The sequence below is a fragment of the Anomalospiza imberbis genome, chromosome 17 (assembly GCF_031753505.1).
Source record: "Anomalospiza imberbis isolate Cuckoo-Finch-1a 21T00152 chromosome 17, ASM3175350v1, whole genome shotgun sequence".
NCBI lineage: Eukaryota > Metazoa > Chordata > Aves > Passeriformes > Viduidae > Anomalospiza > Anomalospiza imberbis.
In genome coordinates, this window is record NC_089697.1 from 8,470,886 (window position 1) to 8,485,033 (window position 14,148).

The 14,148-nt window shown below is 43.5% G+C and overlaps 1 protein-coding gene across 1 annotated transcript in view; it reads left to right on the top strand.

Annotated features, from left to right (window-relative positions):
- Positions 1–1,211: 1,211 nt before the first annotated feature.
- The window catches only part of LOC137484206 (peroxidasin homolog), a 45,703-nt gene continuing 32,766 nt past the window's right edge, over positions 1,212–14,148 (top strand). The window contains exons 1-2 of the mRNA XM_068207881.1: positions 1,212–3,852; positions 13,123–13,194. Of these exons, the coding sequence (XP_068063982.1) occupies positions 3,689–3,852; positions 13,123–13,194 (236 nt within the window). The 5' untranslated portion in view covers positions 1,212–3,688. The remainder of the gene's footprint in view (positions 3,853–13,122; positions 13,195–14,148) is intronic.

Below are 14,148 nucleotides of genomic sequence, written 5' to 3' on the forward strand. Positions count from 1 at the left end.
CTGTGAGCTGTCCAGGAATTGTACCTGCTTTGTTTCCTTTTGTGTTCTCAGTAGTTGTCACTTTTTTTTTTTGTATGTGACTCCTTTTAGGTTTCGATCCTGCAGCAAACTTGCAAAGAGAACTGAACTTCAAGCTGCTTTAGTCATGAGTGTGTAAGCTGAAAAATGTCTGTATAGAAACTAGAGTTCAGTTGGTCTGAGGCATGCAGAAGTGTTATGCAATTTCAACTTTATTAATAAGTGTTTCTGTATCAATAAATTCAGTAAAGACTTTTTAGCCTTCTTAACGTGGCTTTGCATTATATTGTGATTAGAATACTTTGTAGGTGAGTGCATATTTCCATAATTGGAGGTCAAGACACAAAAACAGCAGAAAAAATGCTTAACAATATGGTGCAAGTGCATAGTTTTAGATGAACTCCTCAGAATGTGCTCTCTCAAACCTGCCCAGATGATGATGAGTTCCAAACCTTGAAGTAATGCAGCTGTGCAGGATGAATTTTGGGATCAGCACGTGCAGAACTGATGTATATTTATTGTGTCAGAGTGGTTAAAGAGTGGACTTAGTTCCCTGGCTGTTTGACCTGTAAATAATAGACACCAAAAGGCGATTTCATCCATTTCTGTACTTCAAGGAGTTGCCTAAACCAAACGTGTCAGGAGTTTGTTCTGTGCATTCTGAACTGCAGCTCCCTTCTTGTCCCCCGGGCTCTGTCTGAGTGTTTAATTAACGTGGAATTTTAAAAGCGGGTGTTCAAGGCTTTCATTTCTCCAGTATTGAGAACAATATTTTGGTTTCAGCTGTGCTAGGAATCTGATCATAATAGCAAATACAGCTGCTGCTAATTAAATGAATCTGTTAACCTTTATTCCATAGGATAATTGCTTGTCTGTGTGTTTCTTCCTGTCATCTGTGTGTATGATAAATGTCCTTTACCCAGCTATAACAGGAGATTAGTTTGATGTTAATGTTTTCCTTCACGTGATGCGTGCTGAAAGAAAATCTTTTTCTGCTTTGGAAAGCCGTGGATGTGTCATACAAATGGTACTGAGGAAATTAAATTTGTCAGATGATGTTTATGTTCACTTCATTGTAAAACATAGAACATCAGTGTTCCCTGGGGTGTAGGGAGGGGGCAGGTCCCTTGAGGGAAATCTTTCTGCTGAAGAAAAAGGGACAGAAGGGAGAGTTAAAAATAAAAAATACAAAGGGTGAAGGGGAAAAAAACCCACCTGAGGGAACCCCCCCAATTTTCTTGCTTTCTACAGGTGTGAAAAGCCTGTGCAGCAGAGGCTGGAAATGCTGGAACATGGGACACAAGGGTTGATATCATTCCTGGTGTTCAGGAGACAAGTTTTGGTTCTTGCTCAGAGATGCACACTCCTTTATAGAAAAATTGTCATGTTGATGGAAAATAAGACAAATTAATTTGAGAGTAAGGGGCCTGGGATTGCTGGTGTTCTTAACCCTCACCAACATCCCATTTATCACGAGGGGAGATGAGATGAGCAAGGCAGGAGGGAAGTGGTGAAGATCTGCTGCTCAGAAAATGTGTGGGATGCAGAATTTGCCTTCTTGCATTGAAACGATCCCCATGCTCTGTTAAATCTGCTGACTTGGCTCAAGATCCCATTCCTACAAAGCAGTGGGCAAATACCCCTCAATCCATCCCAAAGCTGCTCCCCCACAGCACAGCCAGGCTTCAAAATGCAATTCCACAGACAGGACTCATCCCGCAGAAATAGGACTGAGCCCCGGCCCAGCCCTCCTCTTTGCAACACAAATAAAAAGGGATTTTTGTTGTTGTTGCAGAGGGTTGGTTTAGAACTCAGAGTTTATGCACCACAGAGGCAGAAAGCAAAAGCCTCCTATTTGCAAAGTGGCCAGATGTGCCAGGGGAAACAATGGCTCCAAAAGAACTGACATTTGGAAAGAACGTTTTTGTTTATCTTCCCAGCTTTGCAGAACAGCTCCTACCAGCTGTGCTACCCTGTCCTAGCGGAGTCCAGTGTGCCTCAGCGGGAGGTGATGCGAGGAGCAGTGAGGCTGGAAGGACAGAACTTCAGGCAGGAGGATTTTCATGAGACGTGCGTGTCCTGATGCACATGGAGGATGTGCTTCTAACGCACTCAATGCCTCTGGAATTAAAAGCTGTCCTACTCACCAGAGCAGTCTGGTTTTAGCTGCCAGTTGTTGTATGAAGGCTGAAGATGGTAATTTGGCTTTTTACAGCCCGTTTTTATGAGCAGGGTTGGCCCTGGTTGGGTTGGATGGCCGCTAGAGGACACTCTGCCCAAAACCTTGAGTTCAGTGAACTTGCTTAGATTTCCAAGTGCTGGCAGAGCAAACAAACAGCCGATTGCCTGAGGGCTAAGTGCAGAAAACCTGCAGTATCATTCTCTTTTACAGCTGGACAAACGAATACATGTTTTACCCTCCATGGCATGAAATATTAGGTGAAACCCCAAACCCAATACTCTCCCCAAATGCTCAAGTGACAGAGAATCTGAAGCAGGAGGGTTTAAATTTCACTCTTGTCTTCTTTGCCCCATTAATTTTTTTGTAGTGTACACTACAAAGGAGATGTGCAGGTTGATGGGAAGCTTTCATTTGACCTGCCAGGTTATGTGGGATGATGCTGTGTTGGAAATTCCTCAAGTACATTTATATCCTATTGTGTGTTACTGCCTCCCTCATGCTCAACCCATACATTTAGGATATTGTGTAGTTATAGCTTGAAACCTAAAGATAAGCTGCTTTCACTGCAGCTTCTTTATAAAGGTGATTAATCCAACTGGAAATAAATCCCGCCTTTTACATCTCAATTTTATCTTCCAGTGGGGAGAAACAAATGGAGGACTGCATTCCCTACAGTTTAAACTCAGTTGATTTCATGTTTTTTACCCCTCTTCGCCCCTCAGTTGCCTTGAATTTCTCAAAAACATTTTTCCAAATGACATCCTTGTTGAAAGAAATTATACTTGGTCGAAGACCTTTGAAATTAATCGCCTTTTACTCTGCCTGAGAAACTTTACAGATTCCAGGGTGGGGTTTTGTCTTTATTTGCAGGTTATTTATCCCTGTTAGTGATCTCCCTTTTGAAATCCCTTATCTGTTACATCCCATGCCCACTCAATAGTTGTAGGCATATTTTTGCTTGATGTTGTAACTACATGTAATAGGAGACAGCCTCTATCCTGAAAGTCTTACAGCACTATACATTTGACGGGCTGTTTGATAAAACTCTCTTTAGTTTGCACACTGTGCTAGGGAAAAAAAAAAAATGACATAAAAACCTTGGCCATGGATTTTTTGCATCCCAGCTCAGCCCTGGAAGCACAAGGTCATTTTTTGGTTGCTGTCCATGGAGGTGCATTGTGCTTTCAGACAGATGCCTGAGGAGAAGGTGAGGAGTTAACTTGCTGTTTAAAAGAAGCAACAAGGCTAAAACAGATCCAAACGAAGAGTTTGTATTTCAGCGCCACAATTAGAGAGGGGTGGGGACAGTGTGATCTCCAGTGATGTGCAGAATGGCAGAGAGGGTGGGCGGTTGGACTGTCAAACTGCCTTAATTTAATTGCAAACACATGCTGATGAGTCCCCTCCTCCTGGACCTCAGGGCTGGGAAACTTTTTTTGTCAGCTCCCTGCAGCTCAGAATTGAGGCAAATACGATCCAGCAAACACCATGCTGATCAAACTTTCAGTTCTTGGAGGCTTTTTGTATTTTCTCCTCCTGCCTGGTTTCTCCTGCTCCTGCCCCAGCCGCTGCCTGTGCTTCAGGACTACAGTGAGATGCATGCATCTGATGTTGGAAACCATCCCCGAGATCCCGCCCCAGACAAACATTCTGTGAGTAACCACTTCATTTTCCTGCCTTTCTTACCTGCATGGTCTTTAGAAAGAAGGAGAAAAAAAGAAAAAAAGTCAAGGCCAAAGGCATACATTTTATCCTCTTTTCCCTCTGCAGAATTTTCAGCCTCAAGAACGGTTTTGTGCTTTTAAAGCACGAAACAGAAACTGCATCTTCTGGCATCAGTTAATTGCTAATGGGACAATCAAGGGAATTGAAAAATTTAATGAGAGTAATTCCAAGCAAGCACTGGAAGACAGTTTTGGGGAATCAAAGGTCAAAAGTGTTAAACTGATCTTATGGAAAGGAACACAGTTTGCATTTTAGAAGGCTTTGTGTAGGGGAGAGAGGAAATAGAGCAGCTCAGGCTTTTGTCTCCAGTGACATGAACACTTTCCTTATATATACAACACCATTTCAGTACTGAATTTCTATGTACTGGTTTTCCACTTTCTACTTGAACTGTTCAAATCAAAGTTGAGGCTTATTTGGAAAGTAACAGCTGTGGTAACTCACAGATTACTTGAGAAATAAGAAGGAGAGGGAGCTGGTGGCTGAGTCCATTCAAACAGGAAAGGTGGAGGAAAAGGACATTGAATTCTTGGAGACTCCTAAAGAGCTCTTACTGATAGGTGCAGAAGAGCACTTCCCTGTGATTCTAACTAATCCTAAATTTAAAGGTAGATTTAAGATGCAGTAGGGCATGGCAAAATCCTTCCCTTTGTGCTACTCTTATCTGATCCCTTGTCTTGGATGACCCTTTTTTTGTAAGTAGTTGGAAAGACTTGTCAAAATGAATCTTCATTCTCATCCTCCTTAAACTGCTGCTGGTTGCAAACCTTTTCCAACATGAATTTGAGCAGCTTTTCCCTTTGCTTATAACAACCTCGCTTTTATCTCAGCTGGCACATCCATGCCAGCATTTCTCCCACGGACATCTCACTGATATTGCTAATGCACCTTCTCTGCTGGCAGCCAGAGGAACATGCCGTGGGCAGGATGCTGGCATTGGACTGCTGCCATCCAGGTCTGCTTTGGTGGGTGGAGACCACAGAGGTTCTTGCATTGGTGGCCCACAGGATGAGATCTACACTTGCTACAGCTGCCAAAGCTTTCTCACTGCCTGGGCTGGTGCTGGAGTGATTATTTGCAGTGTCACCTTGCTCAGTACTTGCTCACTGGTTAGTGCTTATGTACTCTTACAGTAACTTGCAGCATCTGACTCTTCACACTCTTACCAACCTTTTTCTCCCCCTTATTCCCCTGCATCTTGAAATATTAATATATTTAAAGTACCCTGACACTGATTTTAGCAAAGTAACTTGCTCCTCCTTGTTTAGACCTAGATTTTATTGAGAGAAAAGTTTGTTCCATTGGCTGAACTATTTCTGAGATCATTGAAGCTTAATTCCTGTTCTCTGTTTGCAATGAGGCAATGTTTGCTGTCACAGTGGAGCCTGAGTGTGTTTCTGCTAGAGATCCTTTGAGTGCAGAGGGAGGGAAATTTACTGTGTCACCAACTCTTTCCTACTCTGGAGTGGTGTGCTCCCTCTGGCAGCAGCACACTTCATTCTCTGCACCATCTTGGATGGGAAACTGGCCTTTAAAACATTAAAGAAATAGTATAGGTGTGAGATATTAAAATTGCAATATTGCAAAGGAAGATGACTCTTCATGAACCAGTATTTTTAATGTGATTTATCCATTTTATCCTCTTTTACTACTGTCTGCATAATTATAAGCAAACCACATATTGGTGATCAGAGATCCTCATAGACATAAAGACAGATGAGCCTGGTGAGTGCTCTCTGTTGGCAGATCATGGGCCTTTGTGTGGCAAAGAAAAATCTTGACTGTCTGGCTATCCTGAAGATCTAATATATGCAAATGCATTTCCCAGCCAGCATCCCATTTGTATCTGTTATAAATAGCATTTGAGTAATTAAACTTTTTTTGAATTGTGGAAGATCAAGGAATGCTTCTTAACCAAGCCCTGACTCCTCCAGCTTTTTGGTATGTTAGTGTTTCTCCTGGGAGAACCCTTGTGTCAGACTGAACATTTGGAATTATAGAAAGAATAGTCTTGATCACGGAGCAGAAAATGTGGTATTGGGATATTTTCCACAGTTAATCTTTGGTGTGAACAGGACTGAGTCTATGACTGCAGCTCCAAACACCGATCCCAGGCTCCAGCTCGGTTCCCTTGAAGAACAGCTGCAGTTTCCAGATGGAGTTTGCTTTGAAGTTGGGAGTTTGGGACTTTCTGACCTCCATGACTCCGTGCCACCCTCTCTAAGAATCTTGGAAGAGTGGGGAAGTCTCCTAGCTGGCACAGGCTGTGCTTCACCATTGGCAGATAGCCCCTGGGGCTGCAGCCAGCTGGCGGCACTCGGAGCCGCCCATCGCCTTCTCTGAGCGATGCTGGGATTGGCATGGAACCAGCTCCAGGATTGATGAGCTGTTACTGGCTCCTCTTGGGTCGCCATTTCCCTCCTCCCTTCCCAGTCCCAGCTGGGTACAGCTGAGGATCTGGCCCAAAGTCTGGTTTTAGCAGTAGACTATTTATCTTTGGTAATGGAGACTGCTCGCTTTATCCCGAGCAGAGAATGGGATGGCAGGAACGACTACACGTGTACAGATAAGCCATAAAAATTCATGGTGTAGAACTGCAAACGTATTTTGGCTGCTGTCTGTTCAATTGGAACACGATTATCCAGATGTGATCTGCTGGTTGCTGCTGGCATTCAGGCAGTTCTTCCAGCCAGCAGCCCAAGGAAGGGAACAGCTGTTCAACATACACTCTGAAAATTTCAATAGGTCCTTAACCTTCGCAGCCATTTGTTCTGCAGTGTGACATTTAAAACAATAAACTTGGAAACGTGTGGACATGAGTAGAAGAAATCCATGGAAAGAAGTTCCCCTCTGGCTGGCAGCTAATGGATTGCAATCCAATTATCCATGGGCTATTCTTCTTTCTGCATTATGCAGGGCACATAATGAATGAGTACTGCTGGAGAAACATAGCTGAGGGCACAGGGCAGGATCCAGGATCTGAACACATCGCTGGCATGAACTGAAGGTGACCCAGTTGTTCACAGACCTGGTTGCTAATTGGGCAGTGTAAGCATGGCCAGCTGGACAAGTTCTGTTTCCCTTCCTCGCTGTGCTGCTTTTGGTGCCTGCTCAGCTCGTCTCTTCCTCCCGCAGGAGGAAGGCTGGAGTAGGACAGGGTGTAGCTCTCTTAGTCTATTAATAAGCACATTTTGAGAAGGAATTTTATACATTTGTTGGGGAAAGATTTACTGAGCAAATGAGTTCTTGGAAATGCTGCTCCGTTTGTGGTCTCTGTCGTGTGTTTTGGGTTGAAGAAGGGATTACTCATTTCCTCTGTGTGTGATAATCTTATATGCAGCCATTAAATGCACACCCACACATTCTGCATGTGCCAGGTAGAATCTCTTTCTGACTTCTTGCACTGTAGTATTTAATCCTTATTAAACCTTCTAGAGGTGACCAAGAACTTTATGTTCTATTTTTAGAAGTCTCTTCATTGGCAGGAAAATGAGGAGGGGAGGTATTTAAAATGTATTTTCCTTCTAGAAACATTTCAGCATCTTTTGATACAAGCTTCCTAAGTCTTGTGACCATAGCTACCTTAAGTGTTTAAAATCCTGCTTTCACTGAACTTCCCAATCCTTCAGCATCTGGTTCCCACTTGAGTATTTTTATTTTTGTTGCCCTCACTACATCCCTCTCCCTGTAGGGATACCAGGGCTCTTTCCTGTTCTTTTTAAGGAGAAGTCAGTATTTTTTGGTGAAAGAATGTGTGTGTATTCTGGGAAAAAACTTTAATGATCATGCTCGTAAAAAAGTGGAAGACTGACACTTAAACTACACGAGACATATTAAAGTGTTTATTTTACTTCCTCTGAATCAGAGTCAGAACATAGTTCAGGAGGAGGGAAAGTTTTCTTCCTTTGATGTAGTCAGTATCTTGGATAAATGGTGCAAAGGAATTAAGCATTAAGAGAGTCATGCTGTCATGAATGCCCAGCTGCTTTGGGTAGGATCAGACCCTACTCTTCATCCCACTCCTAATAAATAATAGCTCAAATTATCTAACATTGATGAATTCAGCATCTTTTTATGTAATCTTCCAACTTGAACATGTGTTGAGGACCAAAACTATGTTTTGGAGGTATTCTATGTCCCTACCCTTCCTGGAAAGCGCTAAAGGGATGCCAGGTGGCATTTGAAGTGATCCCACCAGGAATGAGGCACCAGCAGAGCCCTCCTGCACTGGCACTGCCTTTCAGGCAGAGGATTCCCAGCAGTTTATATGGACAGAAAAAGTGAGATCACAACAGCTTGGTACACTGGCTGCTGGATTATGGTCAAGTTCCTGCCCCAGCTGACGCAGAGGGAGACCTTTAGAAAACCTGACTCCTGTTTGTGGGAGCTGAAATCTTAAAAAGCTGAGTTCAGGAAGGCCTGTGGTAATTTTCTTAATTAAAATCTAGTGTTCCTGAATCTTCAAAATAAGTGGCATGGCAGTGCAGCAGGGAACCACAGCTTGTTCTGCAGAGTGAGGCTCCCTGCAGCTGCTTGCTCTCCACTGTTTCAGCCATGATCCCATCATTTCATTTCCTTGTATCTCCATGCTCAACATATTTTCCTTCCTCTTCACTCTTTGAACAGTCAGATCTTGATGTCTTAAGCTGGTAAGGCCCAAAATAGCCAGGACTTGGAAAATCCCCAGCCCTGAGCCTCCCCATGGTCTCAACTGCCTTGCAGGGCTGGCAGGGCTCAGCTGTCCATGTAAGGGGTTCTGGGATGAAGGCTGTCATTTATTAAAGCCATTTGGGGACTCGTGTGGGACAGGGACATTCCTGAGTTGAGGAGCTGATGACAGTGAGTCTGGAAGACTTCATTTCCATCTCAGCAAGGCAGTTTTCCCTTCCTGCCAGGACTGGAATGGTTTGGCAGGACTGGGGAACCTGCAGAGCTGACTCTGATGTGCAGATAAATGTGAGGGATGAACATCTTTCTGGTAAGTGTCCTGGCTCTTCTTGTATATTGGAAACTTGTCTTATATATTTTTCAGGATGTGTTTAGGATGTCTTTCACGCCCTCCCTTCCTCTGGAAACACAGGGAGGAGCTTCAACATCCTACCTCTGTCAGAGCACCTTTACTCTGGGTGTCATTGTTGGTGGTGATTGTGTGACTGCCACTTTCCAACCAGTTTTGGGCAGAACCGTCAGCATCACTGCTGTGCACAGAGTTGGGAGCACAAAGGATTCTTTAATTATGCAAACCCAGGAATTTCCAAGGAACTGCAGTAAAACGCCTCTTGTAGCTAATTATCTGCTTAGTTAACATAGTAATACATGAGTCTGTGAAAGCCTAAACAGATTAAACAGAAGTGGAAGTTTCTTGTAAAAGCCATTGATTGCTTTGTGTGCTAATCACTGATAATTATTTAACACAAGGCTTGCAGGGATGATTATTCTGCTAGCAGCTGAGAGGCTCAGATTCGAATGCCATTCTGTAAAGACCCATTTCCCCATCCATGTGCAAATTCTGTCATTCTTTGTAGTCTCTGTCAATAATTCCCAAATTCAGAAAGGTGACTAATTTCTACAGCAGATCCTGGATTATCCACATATTCCAGGTCACTTTCCTGTCAGAGCATGAGGGCTTGGTGAGATTTTAGGCTGAGCCAGTCAAACTGGGGTTGTCCAGAGGGATCTGTGGTGGGTGATGCTGCTGTCCCAGGCCTCCACTCTGTGTGAAGGTAGAAAAGGATCCAGAATCCTTTAGCAGCAGCTGTTCCTTGTGGGAAGGTCATTTGTAATCCCAGACTGCCATCCTTGAAATCATGGAGGAGAGTTAAATCACGAGGGATTATGTTTTCCCCCCTTTTTTCAAATTCCCGGGTGGAAAGAAGTGGGCAGGAGGGAGGGAGTCCAGCTGCTGTGGAGCAGCTGCCCTGGGACAGGCTCCGTGCTGGGTCCCTGTAAAAAGCACATTTGTTCCTGAACAGAAACGTGAATTTCCAGAGTGAGTGCCCTGGGAATAGAGAGGAACAAGTGTTTCTGTGTGAGAGGAGACAAACTCTGTGGGGAAGGTTCTCAGTCAAACACATACAAGCCAGGGAATTCCCAGTGCAGCCCTTCACTGCCGGTGATGCTTTAGGCTAAAGCAAGGTCTGGAGTGAAAAGTAAGGATGAGCCAAAGTATTGGGGTTTTTATATAGAAAAGAGGAGTATGTAGGTTCCTCTTCATGCCCAGGGACATTCTTTGCTGTGCAGGGACATCAGCACTGGTACCTTTTAATACTGTCTGGGGTGCATGGAGCAGAATAGCCTGGTCCATCCTCCAGGGCAGGATCTACCTACCTAAACCATGTATGGGTAATGCCTGTCTCACCAGAAGTCCACTGAGTGTTTTATGAGCCTTGCTAATTGAGATATTAAAAAAAAAACCAAACCTGAATCTGCAGTTTCAGTCAGTGAATATTTGCCCTTTCTATTTGTAGCAATTTCCTGCCATAGTTATTTTATCTATGGTTAAATAAGCAATTTAAGTTCTTTTCATTGTCATGTTTTCTAGACTTCATATCATTCCCATTGCTTTATTTTGGATTCTCTCCAGTTATTTCACATCATTCCTTGAAATGAAGTGCTCAGAGAAAAGATGCAGTGTTTCTGTTCCTTTTTTGTCTGTGGGGAAAGCTGTTGCCTTTGTGATGGAGAGCAAACCAAAATGAACTTTCCAAAGGACTGAAAGATAGCTGGGGTCCAGAGAATCATCTAAAGGCCTTACCTGGAACAGAAAACAGAAGAAAAATTAAAATATTTTATTAAAATAATGAGCTAAGCTTTATTACATGCTCCTTGGGGTGGTGTAGTTTAAAAAGAACTCTAGTTCTGTGTGGTTTAAAGGACTGCAGTTGTCTTTGTTCATTAAAACACTCAGAGGCTTTTTGTCCCCACCTGCAGCCTGTGACCTGAAGTTGGATTTTACACTTCCCTGCCTGCTGCCTTCCCTGAGCATGGCCAGCTCCAGCCCTGACCCCTGTGTGTTCCTCCCATGTATTTGCAATATTCCCTATTACCTGCAGCCAGCTGCCTGCACTAATTACAGGGCCCTTTACAACCCTCCGGGGCAGCAGGGTTGGTGTTTGTGCATTGCAGGCTGTAAATCAACTTTGCATTTCTTCACCTTTTTTCCTGGTCTAGTAAAAGTCTTTGCTGGTTTCCTTTTAACGAGGCCGTGGAGAAGAGGCAGCACGCTGTGCTGTCACTGCTGCCAGTGTTTAATTGTGTTTGGCTTTATGGTGGCAGCCATTGCCTGGAAAAATCCATAAAGATACCCTCAAATTCACATTGTCAGGGAAGAAAGATATAGAACTCCGAGAAGAAGGGCAAGAAATGCACATTTGAAGCAATGCAAGTTAAGCCAAACGCACCTGAAAATGTCAGAGGTGATCCTTTGGAGCTGCAGCTTGCAGTGGACAACCAGAGAGGGTGAATTGCAATTAGAAATATTGGGGTTTTTAAATATTCTGAAGCTGTGTTTGTTTCTGCCCTCTAATTCTTCTCTGTGCAATATTTACCACTAAGAGAGGTGAAAGATTTCTTTCTATATTAGACTTTTCAATCCTTTGGTCAAAGCAGAAAAGTTAAAGGAAAAAAAAAACACAACAGAAAAAACAACTTCTGCTGGCCCGTGTGCTGTGTTGCATCCAGTGATAACAAAGGGGTAACAAGGCAGAGATTTGATTTTTCAGAATAATCTAAGTAAAGCTGCCTTGCATTTTCTGCCTAAAAATTAAGAAAATTTATTATGAATTTTTTAGCATAGAATGACTACATTTTGCAAACTGTTAAGCTAAAGAAATGTTACATCTTGGAGCAATGGTTTTATACTGAAATAAGTCAGGTTTACATTAGATATTAACCAGAAAGCTTTTACTCAGAGGATGTTGAGGTCCTGGCACAGGTTGCCCAGAGAAGCTGTGGCTACCCCATCCCTGGAAGTGTCCCAGGCCAGGTTGGACAGGGCTTGGAGCAGCCTGGGATAGTGGAAGGCGTCCCTGGCTATGGTAGGGGGGGTGGAATGAAATGAACTTTAAAATCCTTTCCAACTCAAACCAACCTGTAATTCTATGATCCCATGATCTTTAAATAAAATCAGCTTTACTCATTGTGCAGCCTCTTCCTGAGTACTTGCTCCAAGCTGTTTTAGAACCCTTGGGTCCTCTCTCTCTGTTTGAGGTTACCTGCAAGGACAGCACCTCTTTCTAATTTGAATTTTATAAATGCCACAATTCTTGTTGATGCCTGTCTCAAGACAAGTTGAATTTGCAGCTATTTGTACAATCCTTGTTTTAAACTCTGCCTCCAAGTGTGACTTTACTATCAGAATGGTCAACTCGTGCTGTTTTCCTCTTAAAGAAAATGCCCTTAAAAGGCTGCCTTAACCTGAAAAATCAGCTGTGTATTCCCTAAATGTGATGGATCAAGCAGTGCAGGAGAAAAAAAATCCACTTCAGTGTGTGCTTTGGACAGAAACTTGCAGCAATCCCCGTTTGTCAGCGTCTGTGATTTGTTATAACACACTGGGCCATGCAAGGTGCCAAGTCAATGCACGTTCCCTATAGATGTGTTTCTCCTTGGTTAACCAGGTTAAACCACTTAGCTCTTATTCCATTATCCCATTAGCAATCCAAACCCCATGGTTTTGGGTTCCAAGCTGATGTAGTTCCATGGGCAGCCCTTGAAAGTTGCCAGAATCCCCTGGACTCCAGTAATTCTAATTGCAGTTGGCACAGATCTGAAATGCAGGCAGAGATAAGCTGTTGTAAGTCTTGGAGCACTGCAGAGCAAAATGGGAAATTCTTATTATATGAGGTTATTTGAGCAGATTTAACCATTGTAGGGCAAAGATAGTTTTAGTAGGGAGCTAAATCATGGGTCCACATGATGATGTGTGTTCCTCTTCAAATCAGGATGAGATGCAAGAGTAATTGCATGTGAACTTGGGGTGTTTTGCTGCAGTCTCTTTTCTGGTGCTCATGGGAATGATCCCTTGAGTCCTTTTAGTGTCTGGTTTTCTGTGGAAGTAGAATAAAGAATTTTGTCACTATAGGCTTGTCCCAGCTACTGGCTGACTTTTCAGACAAGAGCAGACCCCAACCATTGTCCCCACTCCTTCTCCACTCCCTTCCCTGGTCTAATGATTTGTTTATATCCTCTGCTTTTAGAGATTTGCGCTTCAACCACATCAAGGAGATACAACCTGGAGCCTTCAGGAGACTGAAGAACCTCAACACATTGTAAGTTGCACTCCAAGGATATCCATTTAGTACTTCTGTTAGTACTGTCCCCTAAAATGGCTTAAAGGTGGCCTTGGGCTTTTATTTATTTCACTCAAGTTATGCATATCCAGACAAAGCTTTAAAATCCCTGTGTCCTGTTTCTTACCTTCTTTTATTTAAATGTGGTGTTCAATAACTTTCATTTTTCACAATTAACCTCTCTGTTTAAAAATAAAATATGATGAGCTGTAGCACTGACTGAGGAAGTTTGAGCACAAACAGCAGGACCAACTGTTTATGCTCCACATACTCTAAGGTATGGCCTTAGAGTAGCCCATAGAAGACATTCTCACCTGGGATCAAGACAGTGGAGGGATGGATTAAAATCATCTTCCTTTCCATGGTCTCCTCTAACACATGAACCACATCAGTTGCTCTGTGTGAGTTCCACTGAGCATCCTTCAAATGCCATCTTTCCCTATGCCTTGCCCTAAAAGAGGTGCCTACATCTACCCTACTCCAGGTAGGAATGGGGGTAGAAGGCTGCCCCTCCAGCCTTGTATCACACTCTCACGTCACTGCACACACTGCTCCACTAACCAGCTTCTCACTCTTCCCAAAGGAAATCCTGGGATCCTCTGCTCCTTCTGGCTGCTGCAGGGCTGAGGGCTTGGAGACAGATCTGAGTGCATCTGCACCCCGTAGCCAAGGAGCTGCAAACACACCAGCTCCCAAATCAGAACCAGAAGCTGTGTCAGCACAGCACTGTGCTGGATGCAGTTGGGCTGTTGAGACTCAGATCTAATTACTCGAGCTGTGACATGGTGCTAACAGCCATAGGATTTCCAGGTCCAAGCCAGAATTCCTCAGTGAGGCAAAGCAGCTCCTTTGGGAGCCTGACAGATGTTCATACATTCATGATCCCAAATGGTAACAGAAAGTTCAGGTCATTTTTTTCTGTCTGGCCTTGAG